Source organism: Dermacentor albipictus, chromosome 1, assembly GCF_038994185.2.
Source record: "Dermacentor albipictus isolate Rhodes 1998 colony chromosome 1, USDA_Dalb.pri_finalv2, whole genome shotgun sequence".
Taxonomy (NCBI): domain Eukaryota; kingdom Metazoa; phylum Arthropoda; class Arachnida; order Ixodida; family Ixodidae; genus Dermacentor; species Dermacentor albipictus.
In genome coordinates this window covers 339,377,244-339,397,558 of record NC_091821.1, presented here as the reverse complement: position 1 = coordinate 339,397,558, position 20,315 = coordinate 339,377,244, and the positions used below count along the sequence as shown (strand labels likewise).

Below are 20,315 nucleotides of genomic sequence, written 5' to 3'. Positions count from 1 at the left end.
GTAGCAGGCTAGAGTGCCTAAACCTCAGGCCGACCTCTCTGCCTTCTTTCAATTAAATTATCTCTCTCTCTCTACGCTAATCAGTTGTTCTCGTCACTAAATTGTGTTTACGTGTCGAAGTTAATGTTTCCACAAGGCGTCATCAGAACTACGATCAGTCAACGCCCACTGAGGATAAAAGAAACTTATGGTATACAGTTGACTCGTCAGAAGGGCAGGGACGTAAACGCTACAAGCCGTGTGCGGGCCAAAAACGTGACGCAGGAGGGAACACAAACAAGATGACAACATGTGGTAGCGCTGTCTCTCGTGTTCCAATTTTTCGTTCTATGTGGTCTCGTCCAGCTGCCTTTAGACGGATAGCGGTTAGCCAAGAGAGGTGGGACAAGGACTAAAGGTGCCCAGTGCTTTGAGGAGCCCACATACACCCTCACAGCACGTTCAGCCCAGATGTCGTAGGACCCGATTCGTTTCAGCCCCCGCACCTGCTTGGGTGAGCGATGAGAGGCATTGTTGCGAAGACGAGAACAGCTGAAAAGAGCGAGGCGAGACAAATTCTGGATATGTGTCTCAAAGCTGTTCATGTTTTCGTTGGGCGGATGGAGCCTGAGGTGGAAGAAACTCAGCACGCGTTAAAACTACATTTAAGTACACTCGCGCCGATTACGTATTGCTACGGGCATGTGTTTTAGGAATGAATAAGTGAATAAAGTCTATTACGAACCGCTGAGGTTGGTAGCTGAAAATTTTGGCGCTGCCCATTGCGCCTTTCATTCCTTGCACTTCGAAGAGCCGCTGAAGATAAAGTGCTAGGAATTAAGAAATCGCAAAATTTTCCATCTCAAATTCTGGCTTTGCACAAAGTGTTACTAATCGTAGGTAGATGGCACTCACTCACTCACTCACTCACTCACTCACTCACTCACTCACTCACTCACTCACTCACTCACTCACTCACTCACTCACTCACTCACTCACTCACTCACTCACTCACTCACTCACTCACTCACTCACTCACTCACTCACTCACTCACTCACTCACTCACTCACTCACTCACTCACTCACTCACTCACTCACTCACTCACTCACTCACTCACTCACTCACTCACTCACTCACTCACTCACTCACTCACTCACTCACTCACTCACTCACTCACTCACTCACTCACTCACTCAAATCAAACCAAAGTCACTCACTCACTCAAATGGGTCAAGTACTCACCGCGATACGTGAGGAACAGTATAACGGAGGCGAGGAATGCACCCAGGTACTGTGCTACCATGTAAGGAACGATCTTGCGCCACGGGAACTTGCCTACCGTCGTCACGGCGACCGTGATGGCCGGGTTCAGGTGGGCTCCTGCGAGAATGAACGCACACTGTTTTTGTCATTTGTGTCGTTGGCCTAGTGGCCGTAAGACTTTCTTAGGGGCCAAACTTAGGGGGCCACAAACTCGTGTGAACCACAAGTAATGGCCATCGAAGCGCCTCGGAACGTGTCCTTCAGAATTTCGCTATAGCCAATACTCGCCAAATACCCTTCATTTTATTTTGCCGTTGATGCGAGCGTTGAAAAGGCTACGCACTGTAAGAACATTAATTTAGACGTGAACAATTCTGAAAGTACTCAAATGCCATTTTCCCTTTCCCGATTTAGCTGCATTTGTAGCGGTGGTTCAATTCAGACTCCTAACCACACACTTAGGACTACTCAGTGCTTAGAAACCGGCCATACGGAGCGATTACACGTCCCACTTCTATGTAATTACGCGTAACAGTTATTAACATTTTGATCAGTTACATTTAGTTCGCGTTTCAGTTTGTGCCGATGTCCCACGTGAAAACTTTTACATTCATTTTACTATCAGAAAGCTGCGCTGCGCCGTTTTTCGTCTTCGCTGTCCTCTCGCCTTTCTTTTATCTCGCGATGAGCAACATAGTTTACAGGATAACGCAGGCTAGAAGTGATTAGCAGTGGCATGCAAATGCAGGTTTCAATCTTGACGCGGCATTCGTAAAATCGTAATATAATATAATATAATATATGGGGTTTTACGTGCCAAAACCACTTTCTGATTATGAGGCACGCCGTAGTGGGGGACTCCGGAAATTTTGACCACCTGGGGTTCTTTAACGTGCACCTAAATCTAAGTACACGGGTGTTTTCGCATTTCGCCCCCATCGAAATGCGGCCGCCGTGGCCGGGATTCGATCCCGCGACCTAGTGCTCAGCAGCCTAACACCATAGCCACTGAGCAACCGCGGCGGGTATTCGTAAAATCGTAAAATTAGTTTAACTGCACAAACATCGCGAAATATTCCAGGAGAGTTGGCAGGTATGGCTAAAGGGAAATATCGCTGGAGCTGTAGCGACATTTCTTGTTCTACTGCTGCTAGTCACACGAATGAGCAAGAATGATACAGCACACGGCAAAGTCGCTCCAAGTAAACATTGAAGGTGAGACTTCATTAATGTCATTGATTTAAGGGCGCGTGCAACGTATTTTTTTTTCGCGTGCATACCGTAATATACGCAGCCATTCGATAGCAAGTCGCCAGTAATTTCGTTGACATGTTGGTTACATCCTTTTCTTTAACTAGATATTGCACCGACAGGCAAGAGGACAAGTAAGACGGACAAGAGGTCATCAAACGTGCAGTCTAATCGTACTAACGCTGCACTTCATACCACTTGTTACTACTAGGAAAGATCAAGCCAGAAGGCGTTACCAAAGTGGAGAAGAAACGAGGTGTTCTCTTGCAATAAACGCAAAGGCACACTTCAACTGAACAATGCTGTTCTAACTTGTGCAGTGTCTCGCATATTGTGGGGTAGATGACAGGTGTGAACTCACTTTTCTCTAACAACAATGACAAGCGGAGCAAGTTTTATGACCATCAGAGCGTTCCTATCGTTGTCGGCAAGGAAAGTTGAATACCACCAATTACAGTTTGCATCGACGCAACTATAACTTTGTGGGTTGCACGGCTTTGGGCGCAAAACCATAAACGCCTGAGGCAAGAGGACTTGATTTCCTAATGTACGCCGCATTTAATTAAATATACGCCCATAATCTTGTTTATCATTTTCAGTGTAGGTTGTGCGATAGTCATGGCCAGGCTTAAGATACATTCGTTAATTGCGGTAAAATGGTGATAGAAAAATAAACTGAAATATCAATAAATGGAGTGAGGCTCTTTTCCTTCCACTATTGTATATAACGGGAGGACTTAAGATACAGCATGAACAGGGAACCATACGTCGCGCACAGCATGGTGCCTGGTGGAACAAGCGATGACACTGTATAGCTAGGTCTAGCCCCCGCAGCAGCCAGCGGAATTAAGCGCTTCCACTGGATAGGCACTTTAGCGCATCATCTGAAAATGAGGATCATTTGGGGTGAGAGCCGACGAGCGACGAGCTATTAAGCGATGTCGACGAGAATGACGAGAGATTATACGTAAGACAAAATGTAGCCTAGGCATACCTGAAGCTTGCATGACCATAGGCAAAGCTAGTCTTCGTGTGCCTCCCAGTTGCTAACTTTAAGAAAACCATAAAGCGTAATTTTGAACACCTGGTAACAACAGTGTCTACGGTGAGATTTCGGGTTGATATGGAAACTATAAGCACCGCGCACATAGCTTTTTGGCACCTTTGTCCTTGGAGTTGAAAGAAAGAAGAAAAGTGAAAATTAGTCATTCGTTCTTGAGAGCCGTTCTCTTATTTTGTTATTGAAATGAAAATAAAAGAAAGAGGCTAGTCACCTTAGAATGGTGACGGCTACTCCTTTTCGCATAGCAGAAACAGCAATATAAAGCTATATGTAAGAAAATGAAAAAAAAGAAGAAACCACGTCATAGGGTCAGAAATCGGCAGCACACAGTCCTTTACACTCATGAACATATCAATATAGAAGGCAAATGCAAGTTGCACCACAATGAGTTTGTAAACAAAGTCATAAACACAAGCGGCCGTGATGTAGACTGCGATGAGTATATAAACCTCTAATGGCGAATACACGACAGCGCGTGCCACAATATCAGGCCTTCATTTCACGACCAAAGAGCTGAGCCCGATTCCCCCATTGCTGCAGAAACCTCAACCTCGCCGGAAGGTGATTGGCATTGTTGTGGGGGGAAGCGGGCCAGTCAGTGATGTTGATCGAACCTTCCTCCGCGAGCAGAGGTATAACTAACTTGGCGACAGGCAGTGAGATATGTGGTTTATATTTCACCATTTCTGTGCTTCGCTCGTATCCCCGGCGGGATGCACTTATTGTATTTCACTTCTTGCATACCGCATTTCTGAAACGTGCACTGCGAAACACCAAAGCAGAGAACGCTGCCTAGAAGATCTGTTTAATCGACTGCAGCTGTTCTTGTGAGGCATATGACGTTCTTGAGGTTGAACAGTGAAACAGTAGGAGGGAACGAAACGACAATCTGCAGGTTTAGTTCACCAGTACTAGTGATATCGCACGCGTCAATGTACGTGCCGACGTTCGTTTCCATATGTGACTCTATAGAACTCCGGGAGCGGTGTACTAGGCTTCCAAGGAATGTGGCGCTATAGCGCTGTCTGCCATTTAAATGCGTAATAGACGTGCGAATGCGTGTGTCCCATGCGCTGCGTATATGTCCGCGCCAGTGCGTGTCCTGCTCAACGAAGAACCGAGTACCTGCAGCGCCTTATTAACACGAAAAAAGGTGCAGTACAAACTGCAGAAAAATGTAGGAGGGAAAAGTCTGATTGCGCTTAGAACATCTATACTTAGCTCTACTTAGTACGTTCAACTTTAATGAGAGCGTGAAGCAAGCAAGCACGGTAGGAACAACGCAGTTTTGACAGATGCATACGGCGTATAAGGAACGCCGCCTCAGAACAAGGGGCTGTACGCAGGGTACGCTTGCGTGTAGAAGATGTAGGTGCTGTCAAAGTGCCTCAGTGACGTAGAGCGAGCGGCACGTACTTAACCTTGGCGAACACACCGTCCGCCTTTTGACGCGAGACTTACTGCTCTTTTGTTCGGTGCGGTATGGCGGGCTTTCAGGTTGGGTTACTGCGAGGGCGATCGTGTTTCTTGGCACCGGGAACAAAGAGGCTTTATGCCTTGTTCCGCGTAAAGGTTCCTCATCTGCTTTCGTTCCTTAGCTGATCGCGTGACAAATGCCTGCTTAATCCACCGGATGCCGCTGTCAGTGTCCTTTGCAAATACCGTGCAGGCGTCTAGATCTGCGAGTGAGTGTGAGTATCGGAATACCAAGCAAGAAAAGCGCCCCGACGCTCACCGGAAACACCGCCGGCGACCAGCACGCCCAGCATAAGCGCCAGCGCCCATCCCCAGAAAGCGGCGGCGTAACCCAAGTTTGGCGCCCGGTCGAAGGTCACCACAGCCAGCACCGTGTTGCCGAACAACTGCAAAGAAAAAACAACAAAGAACATGAGTCACACAACCAAGTGCTGCATACGATCGAGGTCACAAAGGGTCCCAAGTATGGGCCTCAGCGACGTAACGGTGCGTTATATACTCACTCGAAGTATCACGACAATCTCAATCGGAATATCAAAATTCAGCGACGCAGGATTCCACGACGCTAGCCGTGGGTTGCTTCCCCCACCACTTACAAATTACTAACAGAACAGAGTGGACCTCATGTAGACCACACACTTTAAGGTTTTACGCTGACGTTTTCACAACTTCCCAAACGAACACTGTCGACTTTCCAATGGCATGTGCATCAACAACCACTAGATGTTGTATTTGAGGTTTCAGAACGTCCCTAAGCAACACTTCGGGCTTCAATTAGGTCACACGTTCGACATACACATTCAATGCTTCAAGACGTCATCGGGAACAACACGATGGACTTCAAGTACACATGCGTCATCGACGAAGTTGAAGAAAGACACTATAGCGCGTATAGGCGGAATTGAAAAGAGCGGTGAAAGTATTGGTAGACGGTGGTGCTTTTGCAGCTTGACCTTCCACTCAGCAGCAGACTGCCTTCTGTAGTCCGCCGCTGTCTGCAGGCGCAGGAACTAATGGTTTACTGCTTGCTATAGGCGAAAAAATAATGGATGTGCTACTGGAACAATGGCGCTTTTAGTACCTGGAACCTTTTTTTTACCGCTTACGCATACGGATATGCATCGCGCGGCGAGACTTCTTATCGTTCAAACGGCCGAGAAATATGGCTGCCAACTGCAAAGTTGGGGCAATGAGTCCGGCGCTCGCATGCGGTGGAGGTCACGGAAACGAAACGACCGCTTCCCCTCCCGCAACACTTCTTTATTTAAAGGCGATCGCACACGCGGATCGCATTCAAAGCACGCGCCGATAAAATCAAATTTGAAGCACGTGCACGAGTTAATAAAATTACGAAGTGAAAAATTACCTCCAACGTCGGCTTGTATATACATACGACTTTCTTCGTGGCGCTCCCGCCGGTGTTTAATATACAAGCAATCTGCAACGTCGCCCACGTACACATTGGCAAGCGCGTGAGAACACCGAGCCATATATACCGGTCGCGCTTTCCTGACGTCTCTATTCGCTCGTTTCCCGATAAGCAAATTGGCCCCGCTTCGCTACCGTTTGCGTGTATACGCGAACGTCGATCACCGGCATGCAGCTCCTAGGCTAGGGATCGGTGTATGCGCTTGCGGCGCTCAATTAAGCGCCCTGCCTTCATTCGCTTTCCCACAATATTTGTGCTGCTCGGCGCAGACCGACGTCGGCGTTTGTGTGCACCTTCTAGAGAACAGTGTGCTGCCGCTCTCATGAATATGAATTCACGGCGCCTATATACCTTCCATTAGACAATCGTGCGTCCATAAATTGCGGAGCAATTCATCTCTCACTTTCTCCTCGGTGTACGCGCTCTTGTCTTTTCCTTTTCGCCTCTCCCCCCTTCCTCGCCCCCCCCCCCCCTCCTTCGCGCACGCCCGCGCACGCGTTCTGTAAGTTCGCGCAGCGGGGGACTGCGTGAGAGGAACTAAACCACGCAAGTCGCGGGACCACAGGACGTACGTGCTTGTTTATTGTGTATTATGTTAGTGTGCACATGCACACACTCAAGTGCATGTATATATATATATATATATATATATATATATAGGCGTGCATGAATGCACCGCTTATACGGACACCGCCGTGCGCGTGTACGTCGCGTTCAAGGCTCTGTAATTGAAAAATGAGCCCACTATTAAGACCGCCACATACTTGCGGTCATGGCAGTCCGTTCTTCGTCACCCATGTAGAATATACGCATTCCCGTATACGTATAACACAAGGCAAATAGAAATATATACGTATACGGCTCGCTCGTGCCGGTGCCATCGAGATGTGTGTTGCCGATTAGGTGGCATAATTAACGCAGCTGTGGCAGGGCCACGGCGGCCTTCCCCCAAGAAAGGGCGATCCCCACGCTACCGTGGCCGCGCGCTGTTAAGAAGAGCTGTGAGAAACAATACTCACTAAATTCATGCGTACGCACATATATGCGCACATTCACACGTGAGCACGCTACCTATGCAGGGTCTGCGCTCGGCGCCTCACCTAGAATTCGTGCCTCCGAGCCAAGATATGTCAGACGGGCTCCTACAGGGTTCCTCCGTGATGACGAAGGACCCATTGTTCGGTTTCGGTATAAGATCGCACGTTTCACCGCACGGGTTTAGTAATGGTGTTGTTGCTGTTGTTTATTGTTATTATTTTTCTTGGTATGACGTTGCTTGAGGGAATGTTTGCGCACTGTCTCTTTCCATCTGTGGACTCGGTCGCCATCGTATGGGCAGCCGGCCAGACAGAAATAATTATGACTCGTTTGTTACGGAAAGCATGCGTCTGACAGCCACTTTGGGAAAGGAGAGACATGACATTCTGCGTGTTTACTAAGATTTTGGTTACTCGGTAAAAAGGAAACAAAAGAAAATATGCTACGCCTCGGCTTGCCCACATGTTTCAATAAACTTCCCGGGTGTTCTACGTGCGTATCGAACAACATTTGAATTTCAAGTGCAGGATTTGCATCTGTAGGTCATGCGTGACAGCAAGATCCGAGCGGACTAATACTTTGTGATATGAAAAAACATGTTGAAAGCGCATGATCCAAATCGAAATGCGTGTTTGACATGTTGACCTCCCCTAAAGTGCCCCAAATTCTGCCCAATCTTGTGTTATATAAGGCAGCAAAGCGAGCATCGCTCTAAATGAAGCAATAGCACCGAGAGGGAAACATAAGCCCGTTTCGTCAATGCGTCCATTCTTTTGCACCACACAGTCCAGAATTTCAGCATAGTAAAGTTTGCAAACATAGGTTAGATGCGGATCCAAAGCAACATAGCGTTCTACGTGTTTCACGTAACGGCAACACGCCTACAGCGTGCCGATGCTTCCACACACAGAAACTATCGGCTCACCACTTAGCAGTCGTGGATATTTTAATACGATGCAGGCAAAATGCTCCATTGAGTTAGGAGCGTCGTGCTGTGCAACACGTGAAGCTGACGCCATTACAGCTAGATCGCTTGATGGCCGGCATTTATTGCTTTCTGTTTTTCCCTTCTACCCCGTCTCCGCGACTGCAAGACATGCGCGCATACGTGCGTGGTAGCGCGCCCAATTCTCCCGTGGCGGTAAGTGAAAGCCACGCAGCGGCGCGATTGAAGCACGAGTTTGGGAAACCGGTCACGTTCCTACCCACCAGAACACACGCGGGACCATTAAAATGTAATCGAAGGGGGATGCGAACGCTATATAGGGCCTGCCCGCGAACCGCGTATATAAAGACAGCCTTCTGTGTGTACCCTAGCTCTTAACGCGGCAGCTGAAAGACGGCGAAGCCCCCCCCCCCCCCCCCACTTTTGTTTGGCGCGTTTCTTCGCACGCTTTCACGAGCTACCTGCATGGGCGCTAACGCAAGAACACGGTGTGGGCCGGACACACATAACGCGCGGCGCGCGCGCTTGGATGCGGCTCTGCCCGTACGAAATTGGCGACAGGCGGACAGAGGCGTCGCGCCTTTTAAAACGCGCCCCCATAATGACAGAGTCCGCACTTTCCGGTGGTGTGCATGTCGCGTAATTGCAACGAAAGCCGTGATAATCGCTCGTGATGTACGTCCCCCGAATGCTAGTTGTCCGCCAGTGAGGCCCTTTCCTTCTTGCCTGTTAATTGGTATACGCACTTGCCGGCGGTCGCAGGTAACTTTAGGACACCTTTAGAGGTTGGACATTCGACGCTTTGCTGGCTTGTAGACAGGCATTGCAAAGTGTCACAACTCCCCGTTTAGCAGAAATTAAAGCGCCTATGCGGCACCCATAAACTGTGCCTCGATGCCAGCATCGTCGTGGAGGGCCGTGACAGCCTTTGATCGTGTCCAAGCACGTCGCCTTGATCCGCCGCCGTAGTTTAGCGGTTGAGGTGTTCTGCTGAACACAAAATAGCGGGCTCGAGATGGGAAGCAAGCAGGGTCGTGTATTTACAAGATTTAGGCGCATGTAAGAGAAACCCAGATGGCCGAAATCGACTTGGAGCCCCCGCTGCGGCATATGGGACTTAATATCAGTCAGTCAGTCAGTCAGTCAGTCAGTCAGTCAGTCAGTCAGTCAGTCAGTCAGTCAGTCAGTCAGTCAGTCAGTCAGTCAGTCGGTCGGTCGGTCGGTCGGTCGGTCGGTCGGTCGGTCGGTCGGTCGGTCGGTCGGTCGGTCGGTCGGTCGGTCGGTCGGTCGGTCGGTCGGTCGGTCGGTCGGTCGGTCGGTCGGTCGGTCGGTCGGTCGGTCAGTCGGTCAGTCGGTCAGTCAGTCAGTCAGTCAGTCAGTCAGTCAGTCAGTCAGTCAGTCAGTCAGTCAGTCAGTCAGTCAGTCAGTCAGTCAGTCAGTCAGTCAGTCAATACACCTTGCCGCAATGTTGGGTCAATGGACTATATTTATGTCACGTTATCCCTAGTTTAAAGTAAGGGACACATGCCGGCTCGGACAAAAGATCTGATACAAGCTCATAAAACATGCAAGCTCTGATAAATAGCAGTGCATTAAAATTAGCGCTATGAAAGCACTTATTTAGAAAATTACGGCCTCCCGCATTCCCAACGCGCAGTCTTCTTTTCTGCAGGGTCAATGAGGCAGTGCGTGTCGCCACCTTTGATAACATGTCATCGAGCTAACTTAGCAATTGTCAAAGCGACAACTCGAAGCCACGCAGTTATTCGAAGTGCAGTATTTAACTTTTTTAACTGCAAACACGCGAGGTGAAGATTATACCTATAAGAGCCGGCTGTCCCGAGCCAGAGTGCGGGCACCAACGCCATCCTCAAAAATGAAGCGAAGATATTCGAAAGTAGAGTCACCAACCCCTTCCTCTTCCTTCCTCCCCTCCCCCCTTACGCACACACAAAAAGCAGGGGAGGGTAGTGAGAATGGGGAGCGAATAGATTAGAAAAGGCTAAACAGAGAACTGTACATGCAAATACTCAATGTACAGTTACTTCACCACACCTTCTCCAGCCTCAAAAGCGCGCATCAATAAATAACAGCGTTTACGACAAGGCCAAAGCCCGCGGGAATTTCACGAGCAGGGAGGCGTCCCTGTTGATTATCTTGCCTTTTTTCCCTCTTCCCGTCGTGAGCGTACATTGCTCACGCCTCATCCGTCTGATGTCTCATGCTGACGATACGGGTGTAGCAATCTACGCGCATAAGGCGTCGTCAATGGCTGCTAATGTCCTGCAACGCACACTTGACTGATATTTTTGTCAAGGTGCAGGGAATCGCCCACCCATCGAATCAAGTGGACTGATACCGCGCTCTCAACGGCGGGGCCCACTCGCACGGTCGGATACTTCTTACACGTGCACGAACAAGAGCAAAGAAAGTGGGCCAGGATGAACTGCTGACGTCGAGGCAGATACGGTGGAGGCTGGTGTGAGGTCTCTTGCCTTTCGTGCGTTGCGCGGTGATAAGTGTCGCGCTTAACGTACGCCGGCTCTGCATTTTAACGCGACAGCGTTGAGGGGTCAGTGGCGCAGAAAATCCGGTGTCTGCGTGGGTGGAGATGTCTGTGAGCGAAAATTTCCGTATATAATTAGGTATATGTATATACCACGTCTTTCTATATGACATGCGGTATACAAAGGTTATATTGCCACGTCATTCTATAACTAAAGTTACTCATACCTTGTCTTACATTCTTGACAGTTGACAGGGACTACTTCGGTTTTTGAAAGAGACGGGATTGGACAAGCGGCTGTGAGAGTGATGTCACGTACCATGCCAGATTGATGGACTCCAACGGACGATGTGTGTGTGCTGTGCTATGTGCTCTCTCTCCCTCTTCCCCTTCCCCATCTTTAATCTACCCCATCCCTCTCCCATGTGTAGGGTAACAAACCGGTTAAGCTAAACTGGTTAACCTCCCTACCTTTCCTTCTCCACTTTCTCCTTCCTTCCTTCCTTGACAGTTATTCCTCAGAATTTTGAGAATGATAGCCCACAAACAAATGTCATAAAACGAAACACCGACAGCGCATGCCTTTTACGTTAAATATTCTCAGACTTAAATATTAAAAGTGCGAAACAGTAACGGAAACCTGAAAATTATGTAATTATTTTTTTTTTTTGCGTCTCTGTGGACTATCTCTGGGAACGGCCCACGCAGAGGCCGCGTATCTACCAGAAAGCTCGCTTTCATGCACTGCGTTCGCCGCCAGCGTTTCCTGATCAAAATTAATTACATAAGCTGCAGTTACCGGGAACCGTGAGAAGCAGTCGGGGACCTTTGAATGCTGTCGCGTTCCACTCTTAAAGGCGAAGTTTAAGCGTCCTCTAAGTTTGTTTGTTTTTTTTTCTCCTGGCTTGCCTTTTATATGGCTCTTTATATGGCCTATACTAATAGCGAGCTTCAGCGCAAAGTGCAGAACAGGAAATGCAGTTTCGTGTAAATTCATCTCTAAACTTGGCCAAGAGGTGATGCGGCTAACTCTTCAAACAGACCGTGAGAGGGGCGTAGCCAGGGACTAAGAGGGCACCCCCACCTCCGGCTCTAATCCCTCGCCATGTTCGTCTCCACTGATTACCGAAATGGCCGACTCTATATCGCACGGTTTCATATACGCTTGCATTACTACAACTGCTGAAGTGGTGGGTCCGTGCAAGGCGACAGACCCTATAATAAGGACATCGACCCAATCGGCGTCGGCATGTCTAGAAACGAGACTATGTCGCGATTGGCGCTTCCATCGACGTATAACGACGCGGTAGTCACGTTCGCGTGTGATGCACATACATCGATTTGCCAGAAATCGCAGTGCTTACTCGTCCTTTGCGCGCCTTGGCTATTGTCGCTCTTCGAGAGTGCCTGCCTATCATTCCTATCTCACTTCGTGGATGCCATCGTTCACTAGGTCATCTCGAGGAGGACGTTCTCACGAGAACAAGCGGTTGTCCCGCGGTACTGGAATGTGTAAGCGCACGCACGTGCGACCGTCAAAGCGGTTCGTGGACACGTGCTTACGTCTTGCGGCGCGTACCCTCCCCCTCCCTTCCCCCTCTACTCTTCCCACAAACGCGCTCGTTGCTTGACCCACTTCTCGCCGTTCAACGAGACCTCAGCGATTCGCTCAGGTCTCGTTGGGTGCCACATCCGGCATTCTTCCACTCGCACAAAGATGCGGAGACAGAATGTTATGTTCTGGCGGCGTTATTACAGGCCTGCAGACAGCCGTACTGCATTCTGCCCGGTTTGTGCAGGATGCGTTCGCGACACGCGCCGGTCGTTAAAGGCCACTCCTCGCCTCTTAGAGGCGAAGGTGCTTTCAGTTCCGGAGATTTCATTATACCTCAATTTCACATATAAATCTAGGTGAAAAGATTGCCACATCTGTTATGACGTAAACGACGCGAAGCCTTAAAAAGTATTAAAAAAAATAAACGATCGGAGCCGGAAGAGCATTCTTGCCTTTCCGGTCATTCTTTTTTCGTTTGGTTTTCGCGTCTTGTCGACCTTATAGGCAGCACGAACTAACTATAGCTAGTCCAGCAACACGTAGCGATACGTTATATCCCCCCTCCTCCGCCACACGCGCACACGAATACGCACACACGCCCCTGGTCAGCGCACACAGACCAATACGGAGAAAACCCTCTCTCTGACAATCCACGCAGAGGAATTCGGCGAATAACCACTCACTGGCTTAGTGGTGGAGAGCGTAGGTCACGTCGGGTCAGCACACTGGTCAACCCACACAGAGGAATTCTGAGAGATATCACTCCCTGGCGTAGAGGGGTTGAACGGAGGATAAAGGAGGATTTACACTGGTGCATATTCCCGTCGCACACAACCGACGGGCAAACATTTTCACGTTGACTAGCGTGACGATTAGGCGCGTCGTGCTTCAGGCGATTGCGCATCCGTTTCCTTCATCGCCGCACAAAGTTCAGCGTAACACCGCTTACAATTTACGATTTTTCCAGATTCCCCGCAAGCAACCTTTCTTTTTAGATTTAGTTTATTGACTTACCTAACACCCATTATTCATGCTGAAATTACGTTTGGATCACAATTTCGAAGCCACATCTCGCTCGGCGTATACCATACCCCGCGACATCTGCGATATTGAAGTTCTGTTGAACGCGACCATATGAGCCATAATTTCGCAAGCACCTACAGGGCTCTTCTACAAACACGAGGAGACCGCAACAGCAGCGTTAAAAAAGCAAAAGAAAAAAAAAGAAAAAAAAACAGCCAGTATGACTAACTACCGTCGCGTTTCGGTGCTGAGCCGAGCTTCGCCGTCTTCTGTGATTCCCAGCAATCGTCGCAACCAAACGAGCGCGTGAGGTGAGGCTTTCGTGACAGACAGCCCGCGACATCAGTCACAAGTGCACCGTTGATTCAGATCTTTTTTTTCTTTCCTTTTTAAATGACAGTGCGGGACTTTCCAGCAGCGTCCAAGTCTCTCGTCTACGCTCTCGAGCAGCCATCTCTCTCGAGCAGCCGGGAGAAGCCCAACCGCGCCGCGTCAGCGAAAACACCTCGAAGACGACGACGACAGGCGATGCGTGCTGCCAGCGCATAACGCCTGCCGCCCCACGCATCGCGGCCTCCCTTCGCCGCGGGTTTTTCGGCTGGAACAATGACCATTCTTCGTCGTCCACAGAAATACGACACGCGCACGCGGTCGGGACAAGAACGCGACCGAATGAAGACGCCGATAGCGCGACGAACGTCTGAACGACGACGCCGCGGCATTTTTGCGGCGACCGGGAGCCCGTGTTGGTGCCGTTCGCCAGCGGCGAGCCACGTAGGCGCCGCGTTGACCCCGTGGTCGTCGCTGTCGCGCGTCAACAGCTATCGCGGCGAAGCCTATTCCGAAAGTTTGACCTTACTGCCACCGACTTGGCATTAGTAATGTGCCGGGCAGCTGCATAGAAAGCAACTGCCACGTTAGTCGCATAACGCGGCATAAAACCACTGCGGCACCCGCCGTGGCAGCAGGAGGTCGCGGGATCGAATCCCGGCCTCGGCGGCCGCATTTCGACGGGAGCGCAGTACGAAAACACCCGTGTGCTTGGATTCAGGTGCTCGTTAAGAAACCCCAGGTGGTCAAAATTACTCCGGAGTCCGCCCACTATACGGCGTCCTTCATTATAGTAACGTGGTTTTAGCACCTTAACACACCATAATTTAATTTAATTACCAGAGGTAATGTTGCCACTTCCATGTTTCGAGTCGCACGATGTTTCCACTTTATAAAACAGCGACAGTTATTTGAAAGAGCAGCCACGTATAACGCGAACTAGTAATCGCCACGTCCGAATAACGCGTTCCTTGCGGTTGTTTTTAAACAAAAGGAAGAAAAGAAACTCTTTCTTTTGTATTGGACAATGCATGCACACACGCTCGCGAGGCCTTTAATAAATATAAATAAATGTTATTATGGGTCGATAACGTGAATGCTGTGCAAATCACCGATGCGACCGCCGACTAGATCGCGAATCGATATCCTAATTCAAGGTAATGTTTGTTTTTAACTCCGCAAAACAGCAGGCGGGCAATGAGAGGCGCACGTACAGGGGTTACTTTCGACCACCTGGACTTCTTTAACCTTCACCTAAATCTCCGCACACGGGAATTTTCGCATTCCGTCCTCGAACAATCGAACAAGGCATCCTGAACTCCGCAGCCGAACGCCGGAACCACTGAGCGAACATGGTGGTGTTTAAATGGAGAGACACATCGTAATTGGGTTAGTGTGAAAGCTAATCAAATATGGCACTTTCTTACGAAGTCTTTGCTGCAGCGGATGATTGTAATGACATGACAGGCTAATTAGACCAGAGAATCAGACCAATCCTCGCAATGTTGAAATAAGTATTGCCATTCAGGCCCAATCTGCGATTTTCCTACAAGTATATACTTGTAGGAAAACCGCAGATGGGGCCTGAGTGGCAGCGACCGCTTTGTAGAATAGCCTGTAAAAGAAACCATCCGTAGATACATGTGACCACCCGGTTTTTACGCGCTCCTGTTACGTCACGCATGTGCACGAGCAGAGCTTACAGCAGCGCAGTCTTGAAGTACATTTTCTTTTAATGTCTCGAATGAGACTCTGTTTCGAAGAATGCACGCTTCACATTCGTGTTACGGCCTATTTTTACGTTTTTCTATACAATGCACTGGCCGTGAGTCACTAAGCCCTACCTCTCTCTATTTTTCATCTCCTTTATTACATTCTACAATGTGTTTAATAAATAAACAAACTGAGTGCTCTCTTAACCTCGCTGCTCTTTCTGAGAGTTCGCCTCATCACACACATTCACAAATGCGTCGTACGTAAATTGGCGTTTGCATCCGTGTTATGACCTGCTCTGCGGTTATTCTCTCCATGCTGGCGAAAGTGTTTACAAGAGCACGTACCGCCTGGTGGTTTCCGTTATATTAGTTTTTTTCTTCCCAGCAGCGATCTGCAGCTGTTGCCTAACTCAGCGCTGTGCACGTGCAGCCATAGCTAACGTAAGTTCAGCTACTTTCTCTGTATCTCTTTCTCTCTGCATTATTATTCTTTAGCAACGTCTGGTTATTTCAGAGCCAGACATTCGCCAACCAAGTTAGCGAATCTGTTTATAACTTCTCTTCGCGGCTAGGTCAATAGAGCATCTCATACGCACATTTGTTAGGGAATACACTACTTACAAGACTCGCGTAACATTGATGTAACATTATATATATATATATATATATATATATATATATATATATATATATATATATATATATATATATATATATATATATATATATATATATATATATATATATATAGCACATGCGAGGTGGATCACAAGCGTGGTCGAGTTTCGTGGAAAAATGTCCGATGCGACGCTGCAGCGAGCGTTTTCTTCAAAATAAGGTGGCACAGACGTGTACCTGTGATCGAGAATATTTAATTCTTCAACCAACGCAAATTGTCGATGATGGGTAACCGTCAACAAGCGTGCTCGTGCCTTAAAAGTCACCACGGTATACATTTGCAAGACAATGGTTAGCAAAAAAAAAAAATTGAAAGTTTAAGCTATGACACACACACGGAGCCATACATAAACATTCACGCACACGGTACCCAATTAGCTGGCCACCTAGACAAGGCAGCTTCGAGCTCTGACGTCATGCGGGACAGTCGACGAACCAGGGGCATTTGTTTATACAACTGTTCTTTTTTTCTCTTACCTTACTTTTTCGAAAAATGGTTTTCAAATGAAGCATCTGCTTCTTTACACGTCGTCGTACCGGGAGAACAAAGTCCTTTCACTTTCTAGGATGTAAGGCTACCCCAACGAAGACTATGAGGTTCGACCAAGCGCGATTTTACAGCCATGGCTTCGACTTTTTTGTTCTTTACTGTGATGCCGGACTCGTACAAATAACTCGCCGAATTGTTCCTGCTGCGCAATTCACAGCGAGTCACAGACGTCGTCTACGGTAGGGATGTCGGCCATCGCAATGAGCAGTGAAAATGAGGAGAAAACAAAATATACAAACAGAACGGCGTTCCCGGAAGACAGCGATAAATTATCCTGGCGCGTGGTTAGTTCGTCATGCCGCGACCTATAGGATACTCGATTCAAGGACTATCTTTTCCAAGCACTAAAATATTTTTCCCGTCACGCCGTTGTTGTTGGTACGAGCGAGCCTCTGCGCGTTCCATCCGCAACCTCCCGTCACAGATGCAGAGCTTCGTGGACAAATGCGTTCGCTGTCAAGCCAGGAACGCCGTGATTGTGTCGAGCAAGCGTACCAGGTTTCAAGGGTAAGCGCGATAGTTTTTAGGAGGCGAACTGCGGGCCGCATGTTGTGACAAGGTTGCCGCAGTTGTGTCCCATAGCTATATCAGAGTTTTGCAGAGGGCTAATCTAGGGAAGGCGAGACCGCTTCCGAGGTACACAAACGCGCTGCGTGCTCAGCATTCTTCAATTAATGTAGCGGCGTGTTCTCCTGACACGTCTGTCCGATAGACGTTGCGATAGCATTCTATAGGAACACTTTATATATATTTGCTTTTCGCCTGGTCTTATAGGTATGCGGGACGTCTGAAATGAGCTGCTCGAGTTGATGGAGAACAGTCTACGTATTGTGGGTCGTAGGTTATATTGCGTAGTATGAAGTGAAGAACGGCGTAGAAGCTTATATTCTCAAAGCATACACAGCTCGAAAAGACGAAGAATTAGATTGTGCTGTTTCGACTGTATGAATCTGCATAGTTGTTTGTGAAGGACGCCGTAGTAGGGAACACCGAAATATGATCTTCAATTGTAGCGCGAAGTGACACCGACAGAGACTAGAAGCACACAGGACAAGCGCTAACTCTCAACTAAATTTTTATTGAAACTATCAACATATATATAGGTGATTGCAAATACCGCAATAAAAGTTTAGTTGAGAGTTAGCTCTCGCCCTGTCTGCTTCTAGTCTCTGTCTGTGTCACTCCGCGCTACAATTGAAGGTCATGTTACCGTACCAACTCGTCCAACTTTCTATCCTTTTGCAACACCGGAATAGTTATGACCACCTGGAGCTCATGGTGTACTCAAAGCACGGTATCGGAGCGTTTCTCTTATTATTATTTTTCATTCCGCCTTTATTGGAGCGCTGCCTTCACTGTCGAGAACCAAACCCTTGACTGCGGCTCAGAAACAGGACAAACCCGCCGTGGTTACTCAGTGGCTATGGTGTTAGGCTGCTGAGCACGAGGTCGCGGGATCGAATCCCGGCCACGGCGGCCGCATTTCGATGGGGGCGAAATGCGAAAACACCCGTGTACTTAGATTTAGGTGCACGTTAAAGAACCCCAGGTGGTCGAAATTTCCGGAGTCCTCCACTACGGCGTGCCTCATAATCAGAAAGTGGTTTTGGCACGTAAAACCCCATAATTAATTAGAAACAGGACACCGTATACCCACTGATCCAACGCGGTGGCTGAAAGGACGAACACAGTATACATGGCGCAGATACGCGCAGGACCATCGCTATACCCAACTACATCTCGGTAGACATTGAGGCTCTTCGATGTAAGTAAGTAAATAAATATAGTATGAATGCGCGCGTTTGGTTTGGGATTTCCGTTCTAATTATTATCGAACTGAATATCACAATCTTCAATCAGTAACACGTACGGAAGGCAGTTGCTCAGTGTTGTGACGCCCGACGCCTCTACGGAGCATGCAGTCTTAAATGCACACCCGCGGAATAGACATGTCCGGCCTATACCTAATGCAAACTTTATTTCTTCTTTTCTTTCTTTCTTTCAGTAGCTTTATTCAGCCATTCCCGTAGAATTCCATAACGCTCGACGCTGGGTTTGCTAAGCCACAATTCTTTTCTTTTTCTTTTTTTTTTGTCGTGTGACAATTATTTAAGCACTTTCAACGGCGGCTCAGTCGCGGAGTATCAGCCGCTGTTGTGTAGGCTGCAGAACTGCCTGCAGACTACACCTGAGCGACTGGCGGAAACTGGCTCACGTACACCGGTCTAACGCCAGACGTGCGCATTGAATGGCTGTACGATCTCTCTCTCTCTCTCTCTCTATCTCTCTCTCTGGCTAAAACGGATCAGTACTGTGGGAAGCTAGCAACACGTGTAAGCCAGTAACGTGCCGAGCGAGCAACGCTGCTGCACGCAAGCGCAGCACGCGATTGACCTGCGTCGCCGCGTTGAACTAAGACTCTTGTTTCTGAACCTGCGCTAGAGACCTCGCGTAGATGAATGTATGCGTGTTCAAATTGTGGACCTGAAAAGCAATTTTCAGCTACCATCGGACGGAAACAAAAAGACGCTGACTTTGTTGTCCCAGTCTGGCTGGTCTCCCCCGGATGATCAAATTGAAAGTGCCACCGTTCGGAGAAAGGCGAACGGAGGGGGGCGGGTTCTACTTATTAATCTAACTATTCGTTGATGCCATCACTGCGGTCGTATTAAAAATGGCGCCTTGATTTCAACCTTTCTATCGCCTTAGCCAAGTGAACGGTACCTTATATATCATACCATTCAACAAAACTATAGTCGCTGCATTTTCAAGGACACCCTCTGTGGTTCTTGAGGCATAATATTGTAATCACTTATACCTAGGGCCTCCTGAAAGACGTGGAAGTAGAGGAGCGTTTCTCGAGCGACTCCTCAACGCAGAAATCGCGTATAGTTTGACTAGCAAGGTGAAAAAAGCAAATCGGTCCAGGGGTGACACCTTGGGGAACAGTTTCGAGTCCAGGCGCTTTCTAAAAGAACGCGCAAGCCGGCTTTCACAATGCTGCATGGAACTTATTGAGCATGGGGTTTCGACAGCAAAGCGCGTCACACGCACCGCCTAGACCGTGCTCCTATATATGCCACGTGGGGGGCAAAAGCAAGATGCGGCGATAGTGTGGGCGAACGTTTCGCACCTTGCTCGCGGAACCTCGGTTCTGGTTGTGCAGTGCGGCACGTTCCTTGCCACCACAATGCCTGGTGTTTTGTGGCGTTGCGGGTCGAGAGATAAGAGTTGTATCCGGGCGTCCCTATGGCGGAGAAAGCTTCGGCAGTGTGCATGCTGCAGGCAGCGTAACATTCGTTCCCGGGAGACCGCGTGCCCGTTACGAAATGCTCGCGTTGTCTTCGTGTCCCTGTTCGACGTCGCAGCGTATAGACCGATGCGTAGAACCATCCAGCGACACTCCTGGTAGGACATGCCCAAGCGCTTTGTCGCGTGACGCCACCGCCCCTGCGGCAGAGAGATTATACAATTCAAGGGTTGCTGCGGGCCGTGCTTAGCGCGATCTTCT

General features: G+C 48.7%; 1 protein-coding gene across 8 annotated transcripts in view; it reads right to left on the bottom strand.

The window, feature by feature from the left end:
- Positions 1-20,315, bottom strand: part of LOC135903408 (aquaporin-7-like) — a 137,699-nt gene that overhangs the window by 20,376 nt on the left and 97,008 nt on the right. For 3 of the 8 annotated variants that reach the window (XM_065434010.2, XM_065434094.2, XM_065434154.2), the window contains exons 1-3: positions 6,401-6,518; positions 5,294-5,420; positions 1,224-1,361 (exon numbers count right to left, since the gene is read on the bottom strand). In XM_065434010.2, the coding sequence (XP_065290082.1) occupies positions 1,224-1,361; positions 5,294-5,420; positions 6,401-6,496 (361 nt within the window). In that variant the 5' untranslated portion in view covers positions 6,497-6,518. Of the gene's footprint in view, positions 1-1,223; positions 1,362-5,293; positions 5,421-6,400; positions 6,520-20,315 lie in introns of those variants that run through there. The other 5 variants (XM_065433815.2, XM_065433878.2, XM_070531733.1 and 2 more) reach the window with 3 other exon arrangements.